This window comes from Danio rerio, chromosome 25 (assembly GCF_052040795.2).
Source record: "Danio rerio strain M-AB ecotype USA chromosome 25, GRCz13ab, whole genome shotgun sequence".
Lineage (NCBI taxonomy): Eukaryota > Metazoa > Chordata > Actinopteri > Cypriniformes > Danionidae > Danio > Danio rerio.
In genome coordinates, this window is record NC_141045.1 from 28,992,792 (window position 1) to 29,017,692 (window position 24,901).

A 24,901-nucleotide genomic window follows, 5' to 3' on the forward strand; every position below is an offset into this window, starting at 1 on the left:
ATATGCAAGTGAACGATCAGGTTTATTTCCAAATTCATAATATTTTTGCTTACTAAAAAAATAACAATTTCTTAATATGCTCTGTATGATTCAATTCCATTTATCTTCATTTCTATAACGTTTTTAAATTGTAGATGTAATCTTCACATAGAAGATTATAGTAAATTGAAAGCTAAATCCCAGCAAGAAGGTCGCTGGTTCGAACTTCGGCTCAGTTGCTGTTTCTGTGTGGAGTTTGCATGTTCTCCCTGCCTTCGCGTGGGTTTCCTCCTGGTGCTCCGGTTTCCCCCACAGTTCAAAGACATGCGGTACAGGTGAATTGGGTAAGCTAAATTGTTTGTAGTGTATGAGTGTGTGTGAATGTGTGTGGATGTTTCCTAGAGATGGTTGTAAGGGCATCTGCTGCGTAAAAACTTGCTGGATAACTTGGCAGTTCATTCCGCTGTGGTGACCCCGGATTAATAAAGGGACTAAGCCGACAAGAAAATGAATGAAATGAATGAATGAAAGCTGAATCCAGTTGTTCAGTTAAATCCAGTTGGTCTGATTTGGCATTTGTTTGTGCAGATTTTCTAAATTTGCAACTTCATCTTCTAATTCTCTCCTCCTTTCAGTCTTAGATTTACTCATTAAAGAGGCATAAGAAATTATATGGCCATGTAATACTGCTTTAGCTGCATCCAATTTTGTTTCTGCAGAAACAGGAGAGTTTTGGTTGTCCTGCCAATAATAAGCAATTTTTATTAAGTTATATACAAAAATCTGCATTGTTTATGTGTGAAACATTGAATAGCCAATAATTAGACTTGGGAATAGACATTTTAAGTTCAAAATCTAAGTAAACTGAACTATGATCTGATTAAACGGACCTATATGGCAAGACATTACTTGAAAAGTATATACAATTTCAGATGATGCAAAAAATTGTCTAATCTAGAATAGAAACTGTGGGGATGAAAATGAAATGTATAGTTTCTGTCTTTTGGATGTAATTCCCTCCAAATGTCTACTAGGCCTAAATCTTTACATGGTGCAGAGTAAAAGAGGACTTTTGACTTGTCAGGGTCTGTTGGGAGGATCTGTCCAAATTGTTATTAATAATACAATTGAAATCACCACCTAAAATCCCAGATTTGTACATAGCTTGTTGAATTGTAAACAATCACCTTACAGGTGATTTTCCTGCAACAGAGCAAATGATGTGCAGGCTTTTTTCAGGAATGTCAGAATCTTCTTTCTCTTTATGACATGGCCAATACCCATCACATTCAAAGTTTCTAGCCTAATGATAGACAATGATATAATGATGAAAAAAAAACATAAAAGTTAGGATGCTGATGGACCAATAAAGATGAATCTGGCATATAGAGAACACCATATTTGAACAGAACAGCACTGGTTAAACACTGAATAACCCTAAGTAAAGCCACCCCCCAGGCCCCATCAACAAACGATAGGGCGCAAATAACACCAGAAAGTCACAAAATACAATTACATAAGTAACGTTAAGCCTGTTACCCTACTACAACCATACAAAAAAGTAGAAGAAACAAAAGGAAATTTAGTGGGTTCAAAATATAAAGATAATCCTCTGAGAAATTAAATTATATGTTACCCATGCAAAGAGTCCAGAAATTATTTTGCTCAGTTCTGATCATCAAAAATGCAGATTTTTCCCAGATGTAATCATCTGAGCTGGGCAGGATAGGCGAATATGTGGCCAAGAGAGGCCATTATTTTGACCACTGGGTTGAGCTTGCGATGCTTCTGCAGGTCATTAGAGTAAAACCAAAGCTCATTTTCTTCAACGCTGTTCTCAGTAAGGTTTCTTTTTCTGTGAACCACAAAAAACGCACCAAAACACTCCCTTGGATGTGAATTCAGATTATTTGGCACAAAAGATCTGTGAGGCCGTGTGGGTATCCTCTCAGAGATCTTGACTGACCAGGGTACCTTAATAAAGTCCCAGCTGATAGCAGACCTCTAGCACTTTTCTGAAGGTGAAACAGCTGCGGACAACCGTTTACCACCCTCAGACGGATGGGCTCGCTTGTCGAACAGTTTAACCAAACCCTAAAACGAATGATCTGCAGGGTCGTGGCAAAAGATGGGCATGATTGGAACCTCATGATCCTGTACGTGCTGTTCGACATCCGTAAGATGCCCCAAGCCTCTACCGTTCACTCCCTTTTGAGCTGCAGTTTGGCCGACAACCCCGGGGCCTCCTAGATGTGGCATGACAAGCCTGGGAGCAGGATCCCGCACACCAGTGCTCCTTAATTGAGCATGTACGGGACATGAGGCAGCAGATTAAATAAGTTATGCCCCTGGTACGACAACATCTCACTGAAGCCCAGCACGCCCAATGGTGTCTCTACGACTAACCTGCTCTTGAGAGTCATGGAAAGGTCCCTATGTGGTCATCAAGAAAGTCGGGCCGGTCAACTATCACGTCCATCAGAGAGGAGCAGAGTTACCATATCAACCTACTGAATCGCTGGGTTGTCCCTTCCAGCCAGCTCGTGACCTTTGCAGAAAGCCCACATTCTACTGTACACCTAGGTGAACAGCTCTCAGCCAGCCAGAAGATGGAGATGGAAACCCTGGTCAGTTTACGGATGTGTTCAGGGAGCATCCCAAGTGCACCAATGTAATTCAGCACGAGATCATAACAACCCCTAGAGTCATCGTGCGACAGCGGCCCTACAGGGTACCATATGCTTGCCGGCTGTCAATGGAGGAAGAGGTACATCATAAACGACAAACATGTCCCTTTATTCTCATTGGCTGATTAGAGTGTTGTTCCTGGATCAACATAGATAATCCAGGAAAATGTCCTTCTTGAAATCAGGACCACCATCTTGTTTCTTTACTTACATTCACTAAGCACTTAAGGAGAATTGTGCAGCTCATATAATAAGGTCTATTTAACTGACTATATTTTGATTTAATTACATTAGAAATAAAATACTATATTACCCTCCAGTGTGCAAAATCTACTTCAATTAATTCTGGAAAAGTTTTGATTCTGCATTTTTGACAGAAGTCCCTTCAAAAAAAATCTTTCTTTTCATGGATAGAAATTCAGGTTGATGCTGAGTTTGCCTGTCACACTCTGTCAGCAGCAGAAGATCATGCACAAATGACAAATCACAGGGTGCAAAGATTTACTGATCATAATTTTCCGCCTGTAATTTTTAATTGGATGGATAATTTTCATCTTATGTTTTCTGCCTTACCCAGAATATAAAAATACATATAAATACATTTAGATTGTTTACTTTAATCATTACTATAGGAATGTGAAGAGACTTTCAACCAGCATAACAAAGAAAAAAAAATGTTTCTGAAGACAATCACCAATTGCCCCTTTACTGTATTTATAAACACAAACAAACAAGGAACAATACATTAGTTAGTTTTTTTTTTTTTTTGTTATTGTCAGTTGAAAATAAAGAATTTTATTCAATTCATCTTTATTTGTATAGTACTTTTACAATGTAGATTGTGTCAAAGCAGCTTCACATTGAAGATTATAGTGAATTGAAACAGTGTAATTCAGTTTTCAGAGTTTAAGTTCAGTTCAGTTTAGATTATAGTTCAGTTCAATGTGTTTTAATATTCAATGTTGGGAGTCCAAACACTGAAGAGTAATCCATCGATGCACAGCTCTACAAGTCCCTAACTATGCAAGCCAGTGGCAACAGTGGCAAGGAAAAAAAACTTCACCAGTGGGCGAAAGTGAAGAAAAAAAACCTTAGGAGAAACCTGGCCCAGTAAGCACAATCATTTTTCATATGGCAAAATGCCTTGTGGAGATATGCATAAAGTAGTAGAAAGAAATGTAGTAGTAGCCTAAAAAGTAGTTGGAGAGGTAGTATAAAAACAAAGTTTTCATTGTTAGTTCATGCTAACTAACAGTGCAGTGCATACTAATGTTAACAAGCACAACTTCAATTTTATTAGTGTATGGGTAAATGTTGGACTATGGTTAATTATTGCTCTACAAGTGCTTTTCATAGTTCATATTTGTACTAAATAAATTAACTAACTGTAAGTAGTAGATCGGTATTATTGTAAAGAGCTACCTTTTTATCTATCAGATAAAATCAGATAAAATCAGATCAGATGTTTCAAGCAAAATAAAAAACTTAGTGGCAAGTCTATAAGTGGCATTGTGTGAAATTTGAAACCAGAGAATTTTAAGACTAATAGTGTCTTAAAAAGTTTGTGTAGTAAAGATTTTGAATAAAAGGAGGAGCACAACGATGGACCTATACTTGAACTAGTTAGACAAAAATTTGTAAATTAGGGGGTGCTTTTTTAAAATATTTTTTACTATAAAAAATTCATCACATGTGCACATTCATTAATAAAACCAAGCACACTTTATTTTATAAATAGCATAGATTTATATATTTACTAATCCTATGTCAAATACATGTTTTTAGCATTTGAGTTATTCTTGAAATAATTTAGATACCAAAAAATTGTGTTGTTTTTTTTAAGTTTCAGGGGGCGAGGTCTAAGCTGCTGCAGTAAGGTTTGATAACAGCCCAAAAAAGGTTTAGTCTTTTTTAATAAGAGATTTCAACAGGACTTTTAATAGATAGTTAATGATAAATGTTACATTACAATGGGGTATATGCCGAAGCATGCTAATAGGACTTTTAATTTGCCAGTAACCTGGGTTAAGCGCTTCCGGCAAATTGAATGCCAATGCAAAATCCGGTGCGTTTAAGGTCTGTTTTCTTTAAAAAATCAGCGATCTCCACTAGCTAAGTAATATCCGATTTAAAGTGGGTCTCAGATTGTACAAGAATCACTGCATTAAATTACATTTCCCCCGCCATATCTTTATAATATGAGCATTTATTTTACCCCAGTATATTCAATGGAGCTTCTGCGTTAGCCTGCCGATTCTGACGGGTACGTGCGAGTAAACAGCTTTTTGTCTCGTTTTACGCTTGAGCAACCAAATAAATGCTAAAGTTTATTTAACTGAATGTATTTTAATGACATTACAACATCGATGCTGTATAAGGAACCGTATAAAATGGAAAAAAATTCACAATAACAGGTCACCGGAAGTGTATCAGCATGGGAACAGCACTAGCTCGGCATATACCCTATTAGTTGGTGTTATTTATTTATTAATCTGCTTTGTTAACATCCTATAAACAATTTAGCAATTTACCAATTTATCTTTGGAAAAACAAATAAATATTTTGAAATGTAATAATTCTAGAGACATTTAAAATTCACTTATATTTTTTTGTTTTAAAACTCAGCCAAGGTCAGAGAAAAAAAAGCATTTAAACATTATTAAATCACAATGCTGTCTTCTTGCATGAAATTGGGAACGATTAGCCTATCCATAATTTCCTAGCACAGGGGTCACCAACATGGTGCTCGTGGGCATCAGGTATCTCGAGAGAATCACAAGTTGCCCAAAGACCTGTTCTTAATATATACTGTAAAAATACCATAGCGCCACTTACCAGTAAGCATAATCTAGTGCTTTTTGTAGCTATTCTTTTTAAATCACACCTGCATTTGGTGTAAATTTAAAAATGACATTAAGTTATAAAAAAAAATGACAATAAAAAACTTTAAAAACTATTTCATATTAGATCAGAGCTAGCTGGTCTCCCCAGCAATGGTTGTAGGTGCCAAGGAAACTGATAACGGGTGCAATAAAGAGGAGGATATGATTTGAAAGCATGACAGAAAAAAGAAAGAAACATGATTTTTACAGTGAATAGGAGGAAAATTAATTTTTACTTCATTTGCTGATGGGAAAGCAGCACACTGTTAAGAGACATTTTAAAATGTGTTACGCAAGCTGTAATGCTAACTAAACAGCGCACTACAAGTGGAAAAAGCCAGCGAATTAAAGCAAGGTTTGTGAAAACAGCATTTTTTTTCATGAGACCGGTAAAAAAAACACCAAAAAGCAACCAAAGCCTCATTTAGAGCTACGGTACACATTTCTTGAATAAGAAAACAATGCATTTTTCTGACGGGAAGGCAAAACTGTGCTTAAAGACGAGAATAGAAGTAATTTCCACTCTCCAATGTCCAACTCGGGGCAACTACAATGGTTAGAAGAGTGTTGGCAATGTTAAAAATACTGTAGATTTAGTGATAATTTCAGTAAAATCTGAAAGCTGATTTATGTTACACAATTAATAATCTGTACAAACATGGTACTTTGTAATGCATGATTTGTTAAACATTTTTAATGGCTAGTAAAAATATTGTAGAAGTGATCATTTTGAAAATGTAAATACTTGTAGAGATTTAAAGAATTTAAATGTTGCAAATAAATATTTATCTGTTTCCTACCTTATTGTGAGAAATTATTAACATGATCAGTCTCTTCACATTTATGAATATCATTAATTATTAATACTAACATATAATTAAAAGTAAATTGAGCAAATGTGTTATTTGAGAAGTGTGTATCAAACTGGTATCCCTTCACATTAATTGGCACCCAAGAAGCATTTCTCAGTTTCAAAAAGCATTTGTGACCCCTGTCTTAGCACCTGGTGTCACGCTACACTATTTGATTTTCAAAATAAGAGCCCATTTCTGTAAATATGTTGTAAAAATTGATTAGCCATGACCATGGCCAGAAGGCTTGAAATGCCATTTTGCACGGAGGAAATCCAAAGAAAAAACATACTCCAATAGAAATGTGGCTTCTGTGGTAAAAAAGACCTCCATGAAAATCTGAATTAATTAAATTACAACTGACTGTTGTCAAAGCATGTTTATTTCAGTTTATTTGTTTTTACTTGAGGTATTCAATTGCTAAACAACTGTCTTCGACCATCTCGCTATTATCAAGCCAATGTATTTTAGATGTCTATATTCCAATTAGTTAAAGCTATTGTTCTGTTGATTTAATGTCAACATGTAATGAAAATAGTTGTGCTAGCTGTAATGCACAGCCATTTTAATTTTCAATCAACACTAATTGCAAACAGATATCTCCCTCAGTTTTTTTTCCTGCAGATGTAATGTAAGATTAAATGATGAGGATGATGATGTAGATGATGAGGATGATGAAGTCTTTATGTCACATACACTTTTACATGCAGCAAAATGTGAACCATACACCATACACAAACATCACAGATTTCAGGGGAAGACAGGTCAGACGAGAGGTAACTTTTAGAAAGAGGAAATAAGATACATTTGGGATGAGTTAAATATTAAGTTGTGAAAGCTGTTTTACGTAGGATTTTACAGTAAAAATGTATATCTTATTTCACTTTAAAAAAAAACTATTTTTTTTTTATAGTGATGTCAGTTCATGTGGTCCTAAAACACACAATGCCAGTCATGAAATAGTTTGACTTTTTAAAAAAATGTGCTGATTAAAAAACATTTGTAGGCTAACACTTCATATACCTATACACTGAGTCTGTATTTTAGTGTATACGCCATTTGCTTTTAAATTAAGCAAGCATCTGATCTTTTTTAAATTAAGGGAAACTATAAATATCTCTGTTATATGGGTCTTTCTACAAATTTAAAAACCATCCTTATGTAATACCCCCTCTCTAGCTGCCTGATCTCAACACATCACAAAGACAAATCACGCTGCGAACATGTGAATTTGAATAAAGAAAAGTACAATAAATGGGGGCAACATATGCATTCTTATAACAAATAAGCTAAAATCTAGTGTGGTAACACAGTGGCAAAAATGGCAGGAGAATTGTAAGAATTGGAAAGAAAGTGTATGTTTTAGCATTAAAAACATCCCTGAATTTGTCTCTTTGTAACCAACTACCAAATTAGAACAAGAAAAAACATTCTTTAAAAATCTGCAAAATTACACAACTGAAAAGTTTATCAATAATAATGTAATAAAAAATTATCAATAATGTTGTAATATATGAAGCATAGTTCATAAACTTTAAAAACAATCTAATCTCTATTGGTCACGGGTGAATTTGACCACCTTGAACATGTTTGCATGAGAAAACTTTCACCTTCAAGTGAAATTAAAGTTTATGAGAATTTGTTAGTTAAAATCAAAAAAATATTTCATATGATCACTTGAACCAATTTCCTATAGCAGATAAATCTCACAATTAGTTCCTTTTAGATACATAACTATGTCACATATTATGTATCTCAACACACCTAGAAATGTGCATCACAGAACACAGAGTTTCAGAGGAAATGAATGTGTGCTGGAGTCTAAAAGAAAACCCAATGCACCAGCAACCGTTCCTGGATGACATAAATCAACTCCCCCTCCCCTTCTTTTCCGCTCAGTCTGTGAATTTCACTACAACGTGACTTCCCTCCCACAGTTTTTATGAAACAGCTCGTGGCCTGTGCTGCCTTTGCATTCCTCCACTCAGAGGGAAAAGGAGAAAAAGGCTGTATGTTGTACATGTATGTGCAGATCTTATGTCACAACTTGCCCATGTGTTTCTGTTTGGCCAATAAATATCCTCTGTAGCTATTACTATTCTCTTCAACTTGCTTATTGTATTACTCATAATTTATGTTATATGGCATATAAGAACTAAGACAAACATAGATTACATAGAATAATAGATTCATTTCCGGTTTAAAAATAAACAGCTGTTGGTCAAAAACTGGATTATATTTTAAGAATTGACATGTGGAAACTTCAATTTACAGGTTGATACAGGCTGAAAATGCTTTTCTATAGGCAGTCTGGAGGGAACGGGCTTTTATGTGGTCTTATAAGTGTATTGCCTGACTTCATGATTCAACTTGAACTACTGCAGCTGGACAAATACTTTTAAGTAATTATCTTTGAAATAGATCAAAATTTTTGAAAGGAACTGAAATTCTGCTTTGAAAAATTTGTTTAGAATTTAATTTAATTTAGTAATCCTATAGGGATAAACAATTATTGTTGTTTGCAAACATTCCCAGAATTATTTACGTTCATTAAGTATTTTAAATCATTTCTGGTTAGCACCCGGACATCCCTTTCTGACAGCTTCCTCTTGTATTCACAGTCACTCCTTGGGTCTGTTCTTCGTACGTGGATTACTCAGTTAGCTGGATTTGGATATTGACGATTTGACACGATCCAGGATCGTTTCGTTCTTCAAAGCTGATCCGAGAGTTGTTGTCATAGCAACAGTTATGCTAGGTCAAACCTGATCGGGAGCAGGTTCAATTCATACGACAGTACGTTGGGAAAGCGTGCAGTCCTGATAGGGAGGACGCTGCTGAGGCCACCTGCTACCTAATGGGGAGATATGATGGCAAAATATATGGACTAGCCTTGAGAAGGGGGAGTACGCATATAATAAGATGGTTAGCAGAGAGGGAAGACACGGGTCTGCCCGTGAGGGGGGACTGCACCATGGCTGAGTAAGCATATGGGATCGCCTAGTGGGGATCACGCATAGCGGGCACCTATACCTAAAACGTGGGCTGACCAGTGGGCAGACCTACAACGTAATGGACCAGCGAGTGACTCCTCCGCTGAGTCAGTGCTGGGGGCCTCGGAGGAATCTGCAGGGCTCACCTAACGAGGAACTTTACTGACAGATGAAAAAGCGCACGTATCTCCGTGTTAGGGTGAATGGAGCAGCAAGCGTGTTTCACCACCTTCACCGAGTTGTTTCCTTAATCACCAAGGGTTACCTAATACCCTTGAGGAAAACGGCTCCACTCGCAGATTTGCAAATGTATTAGGTGTCGCCCAGCCCACTGCTCTACAGATGTCTGTTAGAGAGGCGCCGCGTGCACACGCCCAAGAGGATGCGATGCTGCGAGTGGAGTGCGCACACTCTCGGGGGACACGGCTCGCCCTGGCTCTAAGCGAGGGAGATGGCATCCACTACCCAGTGGGCCAACCTCTGTTTCGATATGGCACTTCCCTGCTGTTGACCGCCATAGCAGACGAAGAGCTACTCAGATGAACTCTGAGTGCGGTCCAGATAAATATGCAAAGTGCAAACTGGAAAAAGTATGAAAGGGGCTGGGTATGCCTCCTCCGGGGGCAGCGCTTGCAGGCTCACTACCTGGTATTAAAACGGTGTGGTAGGAACCTTGGGCACATATCCCGGGCGGGGTCTCAGGAACGTGAGAGTAAGCCAGCCCGAATTACAGGCACGAGTCTATGACCGAAAAATGCCTCCAGGTCCTCGACCCTCTAAATCAATATCGACGTGACCAGCAGAGCTGTCTTAAGGGACAGAATCTTAAAGATACTGAGTCGAGGATCAAAGGGATCTGACGCAGGCTCGTGAGAACGAGGGCAACATCCTAAGAGGGCATGAGACGGGGGCGGGGTGGATTAATTCACCTAGCGCCTCTGAGGAACCGGATGATGAGGTTATGCCTTCCCACGGTGCTGCCAGCCACTGCATCATGAGAGCGGAGATGACAGCCATGTAACCTTGAGAGTGGAGGGCGACAGCTTGCTCTCCAGCTTCTCTTGGAGTAAAGAAAGCACAATGCTGATCTGGAAAATTCCGGGGGTCTGCTCTCGCTTTGACATCCTGGTCCGGTTGGGCCAGAGGGGCGCAACCAGCAACCTGTTCCTCATCCTCCCTGACCTTGCACAGTAACTGCGCAAGCAGGCTCACTGGGGGAAATGCATATTTTCGCATGCCAGCTGTGAGCCAGTGCATCCGTGCCGAGAGAGCCCTCGGTCAGGGAAAAGAACAACTGGCAATGAGCATTCTCGGGGGAAGCAACAGATCGATCTGGGCTTTCCAGAATCGCGCCCATATCAGCTGAACAGACTCGGGTGGAGTCTCCATTCTTCAGGACGTAAAGGCTGCCGTGAAAGCACATCGGCTGCACGGTTGGGCTTGCCTGAAATGTGAATGGCGTGCAGCGATTCAGCTACGGATGACTCCAGAGGAGAAGACGGCGGGCAAGCTGAGACATGCGGCGAGAGCGAATACCCCCCATGCGGTTGATATACGCCACCGCCGCCGTGCTGTTCGTCCTGACCAGCACGTGCTGCTGCTTAAGCATCGGAAAAAAAAAAACGGTGGAGAGCGAGGAACACTGCCAATAGCTCCAGGCGATTGATATGCCAATGCAACTGGGTTCCTTTCCACAGGCCCGCAGCTGCATGCCCGCAGCACACCGTGCTGGAAGCATCTGTTGAAACAACAACATGACTGGACGCCTGTTCTAGAGGCACTCCGGCCTGTAGGAACGAGGGGTCGTTCCAAGAGCTGAGGGCACGGCGACACAGCGCAGTAACAGTGACTCAGTGTGCGCGCGCGTGCCATGCGTGTCTGGGGACTCGATCGTGAAGCCAGTGCTGGAGTGGTCTCATATGGAGTAATCCGAGCGGCATGACAGCGGCTGCGGATGCCATATGCCCCAGGAGCCTCTGAAATAGTTTCAGTGGGACCACTATTTTACTGTCAAGCTCTCTCAGACAGTACAGCATCAGCTGAGCGTGCTCTCCGGAGAGGTGCGCTGCCATGGTGACCGAGTCCAGCTCAAGCCCGAGAGAAGAGATCCTTTGCAGGGCTTTGTATTGCCAAGCTTGACCTTCAAACGCAAAGCGCAGAAACTAACGGTGGCGAGGAAGAGTGGAGACATGGAAATATGCGTCCATCAGGTCTAATGCTGCAGACCAACCCAGAGGACGAACGCACCGGAGGATGCGCATCTGCGTGAACATTCTGAACGGCAGCTTGTGCAGACAGCAATTCAAAACACGCAGATCTAGGATTGGCCGTGACCCTACGCTCTTTTGGGCACGATGAAGTGTGGGCTGTAAAACCCGCTCTCCATCTCGGCTGGAGGGAGCGGCTCAATTGCATCCTTCGCCAGGAGGACAGCAATCTCCTCTCGCAAGACAGGGGCGGACAGGGGGCTGACCCTGGTAAATACTCACCCGTGACTTGGGGGCCGTTTAGCGAACTGAATCGCATAGTCGAGTCTGATTGTGCGTATAAGCCACCACGAAGAGCTGGCCCCCACTAACCAGGAAGGCAGAGCTCTCGCTAATGGACTCATCGCTACAATCGCTGACGTACCAGCAGTGGGGCAGCGCGAAGTGGGTGTGCTGATCCGGGAAGTGCGCGGGTCCCACGCAGGAGCTGGAGGTGATAGATTTGCTCTCACTCCGCACCCGAGCTCCGGAGGGGAGGCTCGAGGGGTGGGAAAAAGGAGACCATTCTTCCAGCGCTCGTGAGCTACTGGCGAAACGCACCGAATCTGCAAGCTAGAAAGCATAGCGTCCCAGACTGGCAGATTTCAGGCTGTCACATCCGGGGAAGTGGAAAAGTGCTTTTTCATGATGTTTTCATGGCAGTAAAAAGTGCCGTTGGAAATGGGACCCCGCCCTCCAGCGGGGAAAGAGCAAGTTCCCTCTTCTCCAGATGACCTGTCCCAGGGACGCTTTGCGGTCCGTTGCCGGACTTAGCGGCGTTCTGGCCAGGGGGGGCTGCCTGCTTCCGAGGTGCTCGACACGCTCGCTTCGCCAGAAACGTGTCCGGGGGCGGTGCAGCTCTCGTAGGTGGGCGCCTTCGGCAAGGAGCAGGTATGGATGGCACCGCGGGCGGAGCGGGCTTACGGACCACCGATAAGACATCACCTATCAGACTGCTCTCTCACCACCTCGAATTCCTGGGTGAATTCACAGACGGTGTCGCCGAACATGCCAGCTTGGGATATGGGGATGTTAAGAAAGCGGATTTGTCAACTTCGCGCATATCAGCTGGGGGTGGCGCTCCAGGATCACTAGAGTGAGAGTCCTCCACAACACACACGCAGCGGACTTAGTAGTCCGAAGAGCATAGTCGGCGGCTTCGTGCACCTTCGTGCAGCTCGGCCAGCGCCTGCGCTTGGTAGAGCTGGTAGGTGGCTATCGCATGCAAGGCGGAAGCAGCCTGGCCCGCAGCCTTGTAAGCTCTAGCTCCGGGGGAGGCAGATAACTTACAGGCTTTGGATGGAAGACGAGGCGGACCCCGCCAAGAAGAGGCGCCGCGCGGATTAACCGCCATCGCGCACTCAACCTGAGGAATCGCCACATACCCCCTGGCCGTTCCACCATCAAGAGTGGTAAGGGGGGAGGGACACGCAGCACGAGCAGAAAAAAAGTGCCCTTCAAGACCCCGTGGGCGACGGTTTATCTCTCGCTGAAACTCTCAGATCTGCCTGAGTGCCCGCTGCAGAGCAGGGGACAACTGGGGTGGTTTGACCTTTTGCAAAGGCTAGCCGCGATCTTTACTGCGCAACAGTCATGGGATCGCAATTACGACATGAACTGCCCGCGAGCAGAGCATTAACATGCTGGACCCCCCAGGCATGCAACGCAGTGCCCGTGCCCATCATCCAAGGATAGGAAACCATCGCATCCAGAAACGCACAGTCGGAGCGCCGTCCTGAAAAGGATGTGCTGCACGACTGTGTTGCTCTCTTTGAGAAGTTGCAGCTTTTTACGCACCGCTCTGGAGGACCGGACCCAAAGAACGCCAGGCAAGGGAGAAACCCAGCTCGACCAGGGACCGGGAGAATGCTCTCGTTCGCTCGGAATCGCTGGATCACAGCAGGAGGAACCCTCATCGACTCGATCAGAAAGTCTCTGAAGCGAAAAGGGTGGCGTTTGCTCGCTCCAGGTTTGCTTATATGCTGGGATAGTTGGCAATGAAGCACACCTGTGCAAGCTTACGCTGCCAATTCATTGCATTCATTGGCCCGTTCAATACTCTTTCAGACAAGCGGCTTCTGAACCGAAACCGCCCATACGTGGATTTTCAAATCAAATCCACTTTATAGCACTGAAGTTCCCCAAAAGAAGGGGAACCATGGTTATATACGTAACCTGAGACGATTTTGATTAATAATTCAAAAATTAAAAATATTTACATTCTAAATTCCCCAACTCACTGTTAAATGTACACTTTGTTGTGGTTTCTCTTATTTTCGTCCAGCACCAGCAAACTCCCTTTATGTTATGTCTTATTCCTTATAACCACACAAACATGTAACATGAAAATACTTTTTCTGCAGTTATAACTTATACAGTGCATAATTAAAAGTGATTTTATAATGAAAGGCATTACTTGTTTTCTCTGGCAGGTTTTAGAAATTCACATATCTGTATTAACACAAAATTTACTTCATAAGAGAGCATGAGTTGGAAATATGAATATAAATTATATCATATAGTCAGATAACAGAAATAAGGGAAAAGGTCCCAATATTATTTCTACCACCAATTGCAGTACATTGCAAGGAACATCCTGTGGAGAACAAATGAATGATTTCTGTTAAGTCTTATAACAAGTGATTTGTTTTTTTCTAAATGTATCTTTATTGTTACTATAGATTATTTACAAGCAGAGTGTGCAGTTGTTCTTCATACTGCTTTAATAATACCTCGGTGGTTAAGGAAACTGTATTTATTTGTTTGATAAAATGCATTTGAACAAGGTCAAAATATCAGATAAAAAAACAAATGTTGAAAAAGAGCAAATGAAGGATACTGAGAGTCTAGAACATCTACTTTTGCTGCAATTACAAAGCAAAATATCATGACCACGTGAAAAAAGACACTGGCCAACCTACTTCTACACTCCACATCTCTTACATAATATGTTTCTAATCAAAATGCTGGAAGTCGTCCCAACATGACCTCAGATAACTCTGTGGAGGTTTTAGGTCACAAGTCTGTTAAGGCAAACAATTGTTCTTCTTGCATCTTCTAAAAAGATTTGCGTTTAAATTGTAAAGATTACTGTTCTTTTTAAACAGCCATATGACATCAACATTTCATTATTTAAAAATTGGAATAAACTTTAATATAGTTATAAAGCTTAACTGTTGCTTTTTATGACAATACATTTAGCAGTTTGACGAAAAAATATATATATATATTGCAACCCATTTATTATTTCCAAAGATGTTATCTAATAGGATAACAATATCCAAAGTACCTTATGCATACACTGAGGAGAAAATACAGGTCAAAGGACAATACCAACATGACACACACACCCAGACACACACACTTACTGTATATGTACAGCTGAAGAAAAGATTAGCAGCCCTTCTGTAAAATTGTAAGTCTTTTTTTTTTAATTTTCCAAGTGCTGTTTAAAGGAGATTTTAACAATGTTTGTAAAAAAAAAAAACAATATTTGTAATAATACATTTCTAATAACTAATTTTTTTTGTCCTTGCCTTGATGAAAGTAGATTATATAGGTAAAGATAAATAGATAATATCTATTTTTCAACTAATATTCAGCTTAAAGTGCACTAGGCAACTAGGCAAATATGGTTTATTAGGTAAGTTATTTGACAAGAGTGGTTTGTTCTGCAGCCAATCAAAAAATAATTTTTAAGGGGGCTAGTAATATTAAAAACATAAAGTTTGTTTTCAAAATTAAAACTACTTTCATTCCACCCAAATTAAAATAAAAAAAAAAGTTTATTCAGAAGAAAAAAACAGGGAATGCTTTGAAAAAATCTCTTCTCATTAAACATCATGAGATGTGTGCGTGTCCAAAATGCTGTGTTGACCTACAAACCCAGTATTACAATTCTTTTACATTGCAAGATGATTAAATAATTAGCTTGATAAAATTTGGTTTTATAAAAGCGATAAAGCAGTAAAGACCATGCTGTACGACTTTTCTCACAATATATCGTTGGACAACTTCACTTACTCAATATCTTTCGGCTTAGTCCCTAATTCATCAGGGGTCGGCACAGTGGAATGAACCTCCAAGTATTTTATATATATATATATATATATATATATATATATATATATATATATATATATATATATATATATATATATATATATATATATATATATATATATATTCTAATAAATATTTTCTAAATATTCTAGGAGGAATTCCAAAACCCACATTATGAATAAATGACTATAAGCAGTTCCAGAACAAACCTAGATTATGTAACCAAAACATATTGTGCTTTTAAAAAATACAACCATTCACATAATTTGCTAAAGTTTTATTATTGAAACACTAGATTTCACTAAAACATGTGGATTGGGTAAATGCCCTGTTAGCACAATCAAATACTTAGTTTGCACTTTACTAGTGAGTCATTTTATGCAGTCAAATGGACAAACAAACGAATAAACAATCTATGAAAGTGAAGGTACAAAAGAGGGTGGGTGAAAAGAGGGAACTAATAAAATATAAAATGTTAGCAATAAAATTAGCATGTCATAAAATAAGGAATCAAAAAATTGGTGAAAAAAAACATTTATAATAGAATTAGAAAATAAATATCATCTTGACATAAGGTCACAATGGTCAGTCAAGAGAAGATCAAGAACTTCTGCAGAGCTCTCTTGATATGTGTTTTCTCCTCAGGCTTGCAATCTGGAATCATATCCGCACTGTGTAATGCACTCAGAAGTACTTCTGGTCTCTTGTTTTTTAGCTCCTGCAACCCTGCCTGGGTCACATTGCGGCAAAAGTCCACTCTCACCTCTGTGAGATTGTGGCCATGCTCCACCGCAGCCTTGAGTACAGAGTCTGTTATCCGAGCACAGTTTTCTAGACTCAGGCTACGTAGCCTTCTGCAGCTTTGTAGCACTTTGATGACATTGTTGTCCATTATGTGCCCACATCCAGACAGAGTCAGTGAGATCAGATTTGGACACCTAAAAAAACAAAAAGCACAATTTTGACATGCTAAATATAATTACTACTATGCTCTAAACATTTTTTGTTTGTTTAATTTGTTGAGATTGTTAAAATGCAGAAGAGTCTTTGGGGACGTTTTGCAACGTACAGTAATGCTCTGTCAGCCCACGGTACTGGAGAGAAATCAAGTCAAAGGTTTATTATTAAAGGTGTATTATTATTATTATTATTATTATTATTATTATTAGTAGTAGTAGTAGTAGTAGTAGTAGTAGTGGTAGTAGTGGTAGTAGTAGTAGTAGTAGTAGTAGTAGTAGTAGTATTCAAAGAGGTACACAAATTACTACTACCACAACTAATACAGCAACTACTACTACTATTACCACAACAACTACTGCTAACACTACTACTGATACTACTACAATGACTAGTATTTTTTTTATTTATTTATCTTAACTCCTATGCCACATTATGAGAAAGAACCAAATAAAATTATTCATTTAGCCTAAGATTTTATTTATTGCACCAGTAGCAGGATTCATACATGTTATGTCATTTGTCAAATCTAGAAAGCTCCAACCAAAAAGTCACACCATTAGTTGAACCCATCCTGCCATGTCATTTTTTGAGGAAAATCAGAAATTGTTATTTCATAAATATATCTCAATATATTTATAAATCATAAATATATCTCAACTTAATACGGTATTAAAGAAAATAGTTCTACTGTACAGTCAGCAGTAATTACAATTGTAAGTATAAAGCCTAACAAAACTAAAATTAAGGTCAGCATGAAATAGATTTAGTTCGAAGGGAAATTGTTATTAGCTAATTTAATTGAAAAACATTACACACACACACACATCACATCACAAACACACACACAGTTGAAGTCAAAATTATTAGCCTCCCTTTCAATTTTTTTTTTCTTTTTTGCAACATAAACAGCTGATGTTATAATAAATAGCTCCAGCTGAAAGCTAAGTTGTTTCCCATTCGCACACCAGTGAGCTGGGCAACAGCAACCTTCTGTACTAGGATTTCTCCTCTGCTGCAGCCTGCTGGTGGACTCGCACAGGGTCAGCACTCTCACATACACTTACAAAGCGAGCTAATGGCTTAGCTTTGAGATGTCATTCACGTTTACTGATGCAGATTACATAAACTCTTACATAATCTTACCATTTAACCACATGTGAGACCAGCACATTCCAGCCGCCTCTAAGTGCTATGAGCACTGTCCCAATAACCCTGGCCATGGGGCGGATCTCACACTACACGTGCCATTGCTTTTATTAACACTGCAGATGGTCATTGGTGGCACAGACGAACTGATAAAGGAATCAACAGCAGAGAAAGGATGAGGGAAGCTTGCAAACTCAAAATCTCTGGGATCTAAATAGTCTCTGCTGGAGCAGTTTTCAGCCATTGTGTTTGAGCAGGAGGAGCTTTCAAACCTGTCCAGATGAAGTAAACATGCCAGATATATGTGCCGCATAATCACCGGTTACATAAGTATGTCTTCCTCTTGTGGCTCCACTTATCTCGTGCAGGAGTTTTGTCTCCTTTTTTTCCCTCAAGAACATACATTTTATCGAACAGGCAACTATTTATTTATAACAAATTTACAAGTTTATTCAGAGGCAAAGTATACTTTAGCTATGAGAATGAGTCTGGGTGTGGGGAAGAAAAGCCTATTTAATATTTTCCTCATGAATATATCCCCTTCAGATGCAATATCAATAACACATTAATATCAAATCACATCATCAAATCATATTTTTTAAGACTACTGGATATGCATAGTGATGGGATATTGTTTATATGAAAACTGAAAGTAAATTTCCACTTGAACTTGAGACCATCTGAGACTGTTTCCTCCATAGAGTAGCTTGGTGTCCCTACTGGAATTTAAAACCAAATGCACACATGCACACACATACACTCTTTCTCTCTTTCTTACTGATCACCGTTCATTCGACTATAACAAAGAACTGATTGTAGGCTCCACCTGGCAATGCAAATTTTGAGGAAGGGTTCTCAAAGGAGGTTTCCCTCATGTCTTGCTGAACTTTTCTCTGGGGAAGGAACAATCATCACTATGCTAATGAGGATTTCAATCCACAAAAACAAGCACCAACAACATTTCTCAGTTGAATTTAAAATATTATTCTCTATATAACAAGTTAGCTCAATGGGAACTACAAACAATTAATAATAACTAGTAATTACAAATATACAATGGACTGTATATTTGAGACAGGTGTGGTACAAAAGTGAGCTAAATGATTTCAGCCCATACTGCCAGACTCTGTTAAAGATTAAGCTCAGTAAACTTTGTGTGTTTGTCATTCATTCATTCATTCATTCATTCATTCATTCATTCATTCATTCATTTTCTTGTCGCCAACTTATCCAGCACGTTTTTGCGCAGCGGATGCCCTTCCAGCCGCAACCCATCTCTGGGAAACATTTACACACTCAGTCATCAACACACTCATACACTACGGACAATTTGGCCTACCCAGTTCACCTGTACCACATGTCTTCTTTGGACTGTGGGGGAAACCGGAGCACCCAGAGGAAACCCACGTGAATGCAGGGAGAACATGCAAACTCCACACAGAAACCCCAACTGAGCCAAGCTGAGGTTCAAACCAGCAACCCAGCAACATTCCTGCTGTGAGGCAACAGCACTACCTACTGCGCCACTGCATCGCCTTATATGTCATTGTTACAATATAGTTTTGGTTGTTCACGTATTTCCATAATATTCATTTAAACTGTTTAGATTAATATATACTATACTATATACTATAAAGAGCTAAACTGGGAAATTTGGATGACAGTTCCTATATTTTTCCAAGTTGTTACAATATAGAGAAAACATGTTTAAAGGGCACCTATGGTGAAAAATCTACTTTTCAAGCTGTTTGGACAGACGTGTGTAAATATAGTAAATAGACCGTCATATTGGGTTGATATAAACACACACAGTCCTTTTTTTTCAATTTAACAACAAAAACGTTGGACCAACTGGAGCTGTTTTCAAATCAACCGCAACTTGACATAGAAGTGCAGACCCCCCGTCCACCAATATTGATTGACAGCTGCGCATCATGATCATATCCTCAGTTTCTTGTTTCACGTTTTCAAAGTGTGAGTCAAAGCGATATCACTAAAGGAACACCCTTGCTCTATTTTTAGATGTAAGGCTCATTGGACTCAACACAAGATCAATATTCTCCACATTATCGCTCTAATCGGAATTATTGTTTGTACCTTTTGGTAGGTTTGCAGACATGTGTACTTTTCATTGCGTCTACCTTAAACTTCAGCCATTTGCATTTCTCGCTAACACAGAAGCTCCCTGTGAGTGTTAGGTGCAGCTGAAAAAGTTCAAGCGCGTTGCCTTATGTGCGCGTCTCTCCATTGGAAATAAAATAACAAACTTGCCTGCAGAAGCGCCTCTCTGCGTGGCACGGTGCCGTGAATTTCGGAGTTTTAGGCGTGGGTGTCTGTCGAGGTGCACGCGGCGGGGCTTCGGGTTGGCGGCTAGGTGCCGTTGTGTTTGCCCTGGTGGAGGCCTGTGTTTGGAGTTCTGGAATGCGTGGCGCGACCATTCAGGACACTTCATGTTTCTGCCGTGTCAAGGCTTCGAGCGGCACATCCAGTGCCTCAGTCAAAGTTTATTCCGTGTGTGTGGTTATTATTCTCTGTGTACAAGCTCAGCGTGAAAGCTTTTGGCTCTGCCACCTTATTACGTTGAGCGGGAAGCCGAAACTAATTTTCATGTGAAGCAACAAGCAACTAAAAAAGCGAGCTGTGTACATGACCAAAACATGACACATTTGAACACATTATAATAAAAACATCTGAACTGTCTGTTGAACTGAACCTAAACTGGCACACTCAGAAGAATCATATAAATAGTAAATCATAAAAAAGGGGTAAACTACTGTATGTACCCTTTAAAATGTTTTACTAGTTGTCTGTTGGAATGTTGTCTGTTTCAAAGTTAATTGAATGATGGACAAGTTTTATTCAAACCTGCTACCATGATATGATCATATGGGAACCACTTTATAGAACTTTGCATGCTCTCTATTTAAAGATTATTTAGATACAAAACACCTTATATAGTAAAGCCACAGCATAGTTTGAGTGATCAGTAAGTTTAGCTGTAAATTTTTGTTCTAAACTGAGGATGATTTAAAGATCCAATTAAGTATTTTTTTATTGTTTTAAGATAATATCCTATTTGTTTTATGTATTTTACCAATTACTTTCTTTTTCTTGTGAGTGCAAAATGGCTGTGGAAGAATCTGCAGAGTCTACCATAATTATAGGCTGTCTGAAAAGGCAGTATAGTTCTCTCCTAAATATCCCAGAGGTTAATTCAGCTGTGCCGTTACTTCACAGACCTCATGTCAACAAAGTAATAATACTTTTTTTTGCAAGCATACAGTTGAAGTCAGAATTATTAGAGTTAGTATTTATTTAGAATTATTATTTAAAGGCTCAACTATGTTAATTAGGTTAACTAGGCAGGTTAGGATAATTAGGCAAGTTATTTTAGTTTAAGTTGCATTTTTCTGGCAACTTTTCCTCAACTACATATCTTGAAAACATTCTATACATTCACTATAAACATGTGTTTATTAATACTACAAAACAAAACAAAAGGAACAAGACAGTTTGACAAATCAGTGGTTTGCTGCATTACTTAAATTTGTTTACACATGTGAAATCAAGTGCTCACTACTGGGCAATGAGACACATATCTGCAACTGCTGTGTCGAAGATAAGCACTTGTAAGTAATTAACTGGAGAAAGTGGCTCTTATGCTAGCCGAAAGAAATATTGGTGTTTAAAAACTCTGTCCAATGTCTAGAAGCACATTGAAGTAAAGTGCAGATTCAGTAGTTTGTTAGTTCTGGGTGTTCATGTCTAGCTAGTTGAATTGAACTTGTTAAAGTAAATGCGAATATATACATACTTTTTCCCCTCTTTGTTGTAGTTTTACAAAAAGTAAGATATTGATAAGAACAATTGACAATTAAGTCACTAAATTTACCCAATCTGCTTTCTGCTGTTCTTATGGAGTATGCTATCTGTTATACTTTTGAATAAGCAACAATTGGTTAGGACAGAATAATAATACCATCTCATTATGTACATGAAACAAAAAGCTTGAGTTTTCTCTGCATATACTCTGTGGAAAAGAGTAAATGTCCACAACCTTTATTACACCAACTTTCCTTTGGCTTATTTCTAGCTTTATGTGGGGTCACCACAGCAGAATGAACCTGCAAAATCGTATCACACTCTAGATCCTCTTCCTGCTGCTACCCAGCCCTGAGAGAACAACCCCAGTGCAAGGAAACACCCACATACTCTTCCGTTAACACACTGTCAAATTTAGTATACCTAATTTAGCTATACCGCATGTCTTTGGACTGTGGGGAAAACCAGAGCACCCAAAGCAAAGGGAAAACATGCAAACTCCACACAGAAAAGTCTGCTGGTTCAGCCTGGACTCAAATCACCCATCTCCTTTCTGTAAGGCAACTGTGCTAATAACTTAGCCTCCCTGTCACCCCTCATTTTATATAAGAACCTTGCAAATGTGAGAGAATGGTGGGTGTGGTAAGAAAGTTCATTCCTCAAAATTAGTTCTTTATTAGGACTGCAAGCCTCAAATTATATTTTGATAGTTAATTAGAATTTTTCATATGTGTGTGTGTATACACACACACACACACACACACACACACACACACACACACACACACACACAAAAACAGCAGCTCTTTTCTACTGGCACAGTTGTCCAAAAACAAGATGTTTTTTCAATTATATTAGCTAATAGCAATTTCCCTTCGAAGTAAATCCATTTCATGCTGACCTTAATTTTAGTTTTGTTAGGCTGTATACTCAAAGATAAAAAAAAAACAGTTATTAGTGATGAGTTATTAAAACTATTGTTTAGAAATTTGTTGAAAAAAATCTTCTCTCTGTTAAAACAGAAACTCGAGGAAAAAATAAACAGGGGGGCTAATAATAATTCTGACTTCAAAAAAAAAAAAAAAAAATATATATATATATATATATATATATATATATATATATATATATATATATATATATATATATATATATATATATGTATATATATATATATATATATATATATATATATATATATATATATATGGGGGCGACGTAGTGGCGCAGTAGGTAGTGCTGTCGCCTCACAGCAAGAAAGTTGCTGGTTCGAACCTTGGCTCATATGCCGTTTCTGTGAGGAGTTTGCATGTTCTCCCTGCGTTCGCGTGGTTTTCCTCCGGGTGCTCTGGTTTCCCCTTCAGTCCAAAGACATGCGGTACAGGTGAATTGGGTAGGCTAAATTGTCCATAGTGTGTGTGTGTGTGTGTGTGTGTGTGTGTGTGTGTGTGTGTGTGTGTGTGTGTGTGTGTGTGTGTGTGTGTGTGTGTGTGTGTGTGTGTTTCCCAGAGATTAGTTGCAGCTGGAAGGGCATCTGCTCTGCAAAAATCTGCTGGATAAGTTGGCGGTTCATTTCGCTGTGTGACCCCGGATTAATAAAGGGACTACGCCAACAAGAAAATTAATGAATAATTGTATATATAAATATATTAATTTATATTTTTGCCTTCCACTCATAAAATCATAGAAATCATACAAAATATTTACTTTGTTGTTGTAAAAAAACTGAACACTCTGGTTTTCTGTTATATAACTCAAACAAAAGAACTTAAACTTCAATAATGAATAGATAGTAAAATGTCTTTTATCATTCAAAATTTAGGTAAATCATTTTGCAATTCGCATTTTAAACCAAATACTGGCACATGTTTTATGACTAGTCCGCAGTTTAAAGATAATGCTTAAAATCCTTGTTGAGTTTTTGCACTTGGTAATCTAATAATTATGTCATTTTTTCAATCCATAGAGAAATGATTGTTACATCTGTTCTTTAGAAAAGGCATATCAACACAATCGCATGGTCAGCAAAATATCCAGATTAAGGTTGTTAAGATTAAGGATTGTTTTTGCAAAGTTGATTTGTCCTGCAATGATTAAAAAAGCTGTAAGCAACTTGATGCAAAATAAAGATTTTCATTAGTTAAGTCCATCAAAAACAAAACAATCCAGGCAGTCATAAAGACCAGAAGAGTAACAAAGAGCTAGTTGTGTTAATGAATTCTTTCTTTTTTTATCTTTTTTTCATCAACTTTCAAAACTAATTGCTGTTAATAAAAAAAATGTTTCGAGTTATGTATCAGTGTTATTAAACAAATAAACTAAAAAAAAAATATGTGGCTTTTCTGTGATTTGTTTATTTGATTTGAAGTAAAGAAACTGAGAGTATTTGATCTAAGTGGAGTGAATCTATCTTTTTTGTCAGGGGTTGTTATAATTTTCTGACAAATTTTTTCCCTTCACTTAGCTTTCAAATATCCGTTGAATTTGTTTATATCAAACATGATATAATCAGACATGAAACATATCCTGATTTAAAGGTCAACACCTCTTCACAAGTTGTAACAGCAAAATATAGGACTGTTTGGTTACAAATATATTGCATGTTTATGGACAACTTTTATGTAAAGAATATAGTGTTAAATGATTTGGATACAAATTGGATACTGTTATTTGGGGTGGATAAAAAAAATGTATACGTTCTTTCACAGTTTACTAATTTTGGAGGTATTTCCTTTAATAATAGATTGTAGATGTAAGATTCATTTAGGTTACTTAATTTTTTAAAATCTATCAGAGGAGCACATCTGTGTTCAGGAGTAAGCTAAACAGTAAAATGTAGGTTGAAACAAAGAAAAAAGGAAACACTCACATGTTGCAAACATGCTCCAGGAAGTCACTGACAAAGCTCTCATGCTTGCTACAGAGATCCTTTTGGAATGTAGTTTTCATCCAGTGCTCAATGTTGCACACTTTGACCCTGCTTGAGTGCCAGCATACAGCGAGGTATCTTAGCGAAGATCCCACAACAAAGTTGTCTCTCCTCAGCTCGCATGGAGACCAAAAGTGAAGTAGTGTCCACAGTTGAGGGTCTAGGAAGACCTGTCTTAGTCGTACACACGTTAAGGATAGGCTGCGCCGACTATCCTTGTCTAGGTATGAAAAAAGGTGTAGCAAGCACTCTTGATCTAGTTCTATGAGATGCATAGCAAGCACACTTACAGGCCTGCTAATAACCACAAAGCAACAGAGACAACACTGTGTCTTGTGTGACCT

The 24,901-nt window shown here is 38.9% G+C and overlaps 1 protein-coding gene and 1 long non-coding RNA gene across 2 annotated transcripts; one reads left to right on the plus strand and one right to left on the minus strand.

The window, feature by feature from the left end:
* Positions 1-2,642: 2,642 nt before the first annotated feature.
* LOC147837849 (uncharacterized) lies at positions 2,643-5,744 on the plus strand. Its single transcript, XR_015526566.1, has 2 exons — positions 2,643-5,583; positions 5,645-5,744. It is a non-coding gene; the product is annotated as an uncharacterized LOC147837849 (long non-coding RNA).
* Positions 5,745-15,970: 10,226 nt separating this feature from the next.
* On the minus strand, positions 15,971-24,901 carry fbxl22 (F-box and leucine-rich repeat protein 22). Its single transcript, NM_001013279.2, is given in 2 exon segments — positions 15,971-16,638; positions 24,498-24,901. Coding segments are annotated over 2 exon segments (684 nt in total). The 5' UTR covers positions 24,833-24,901; the 3' UTR covers positions 15,971-16,289.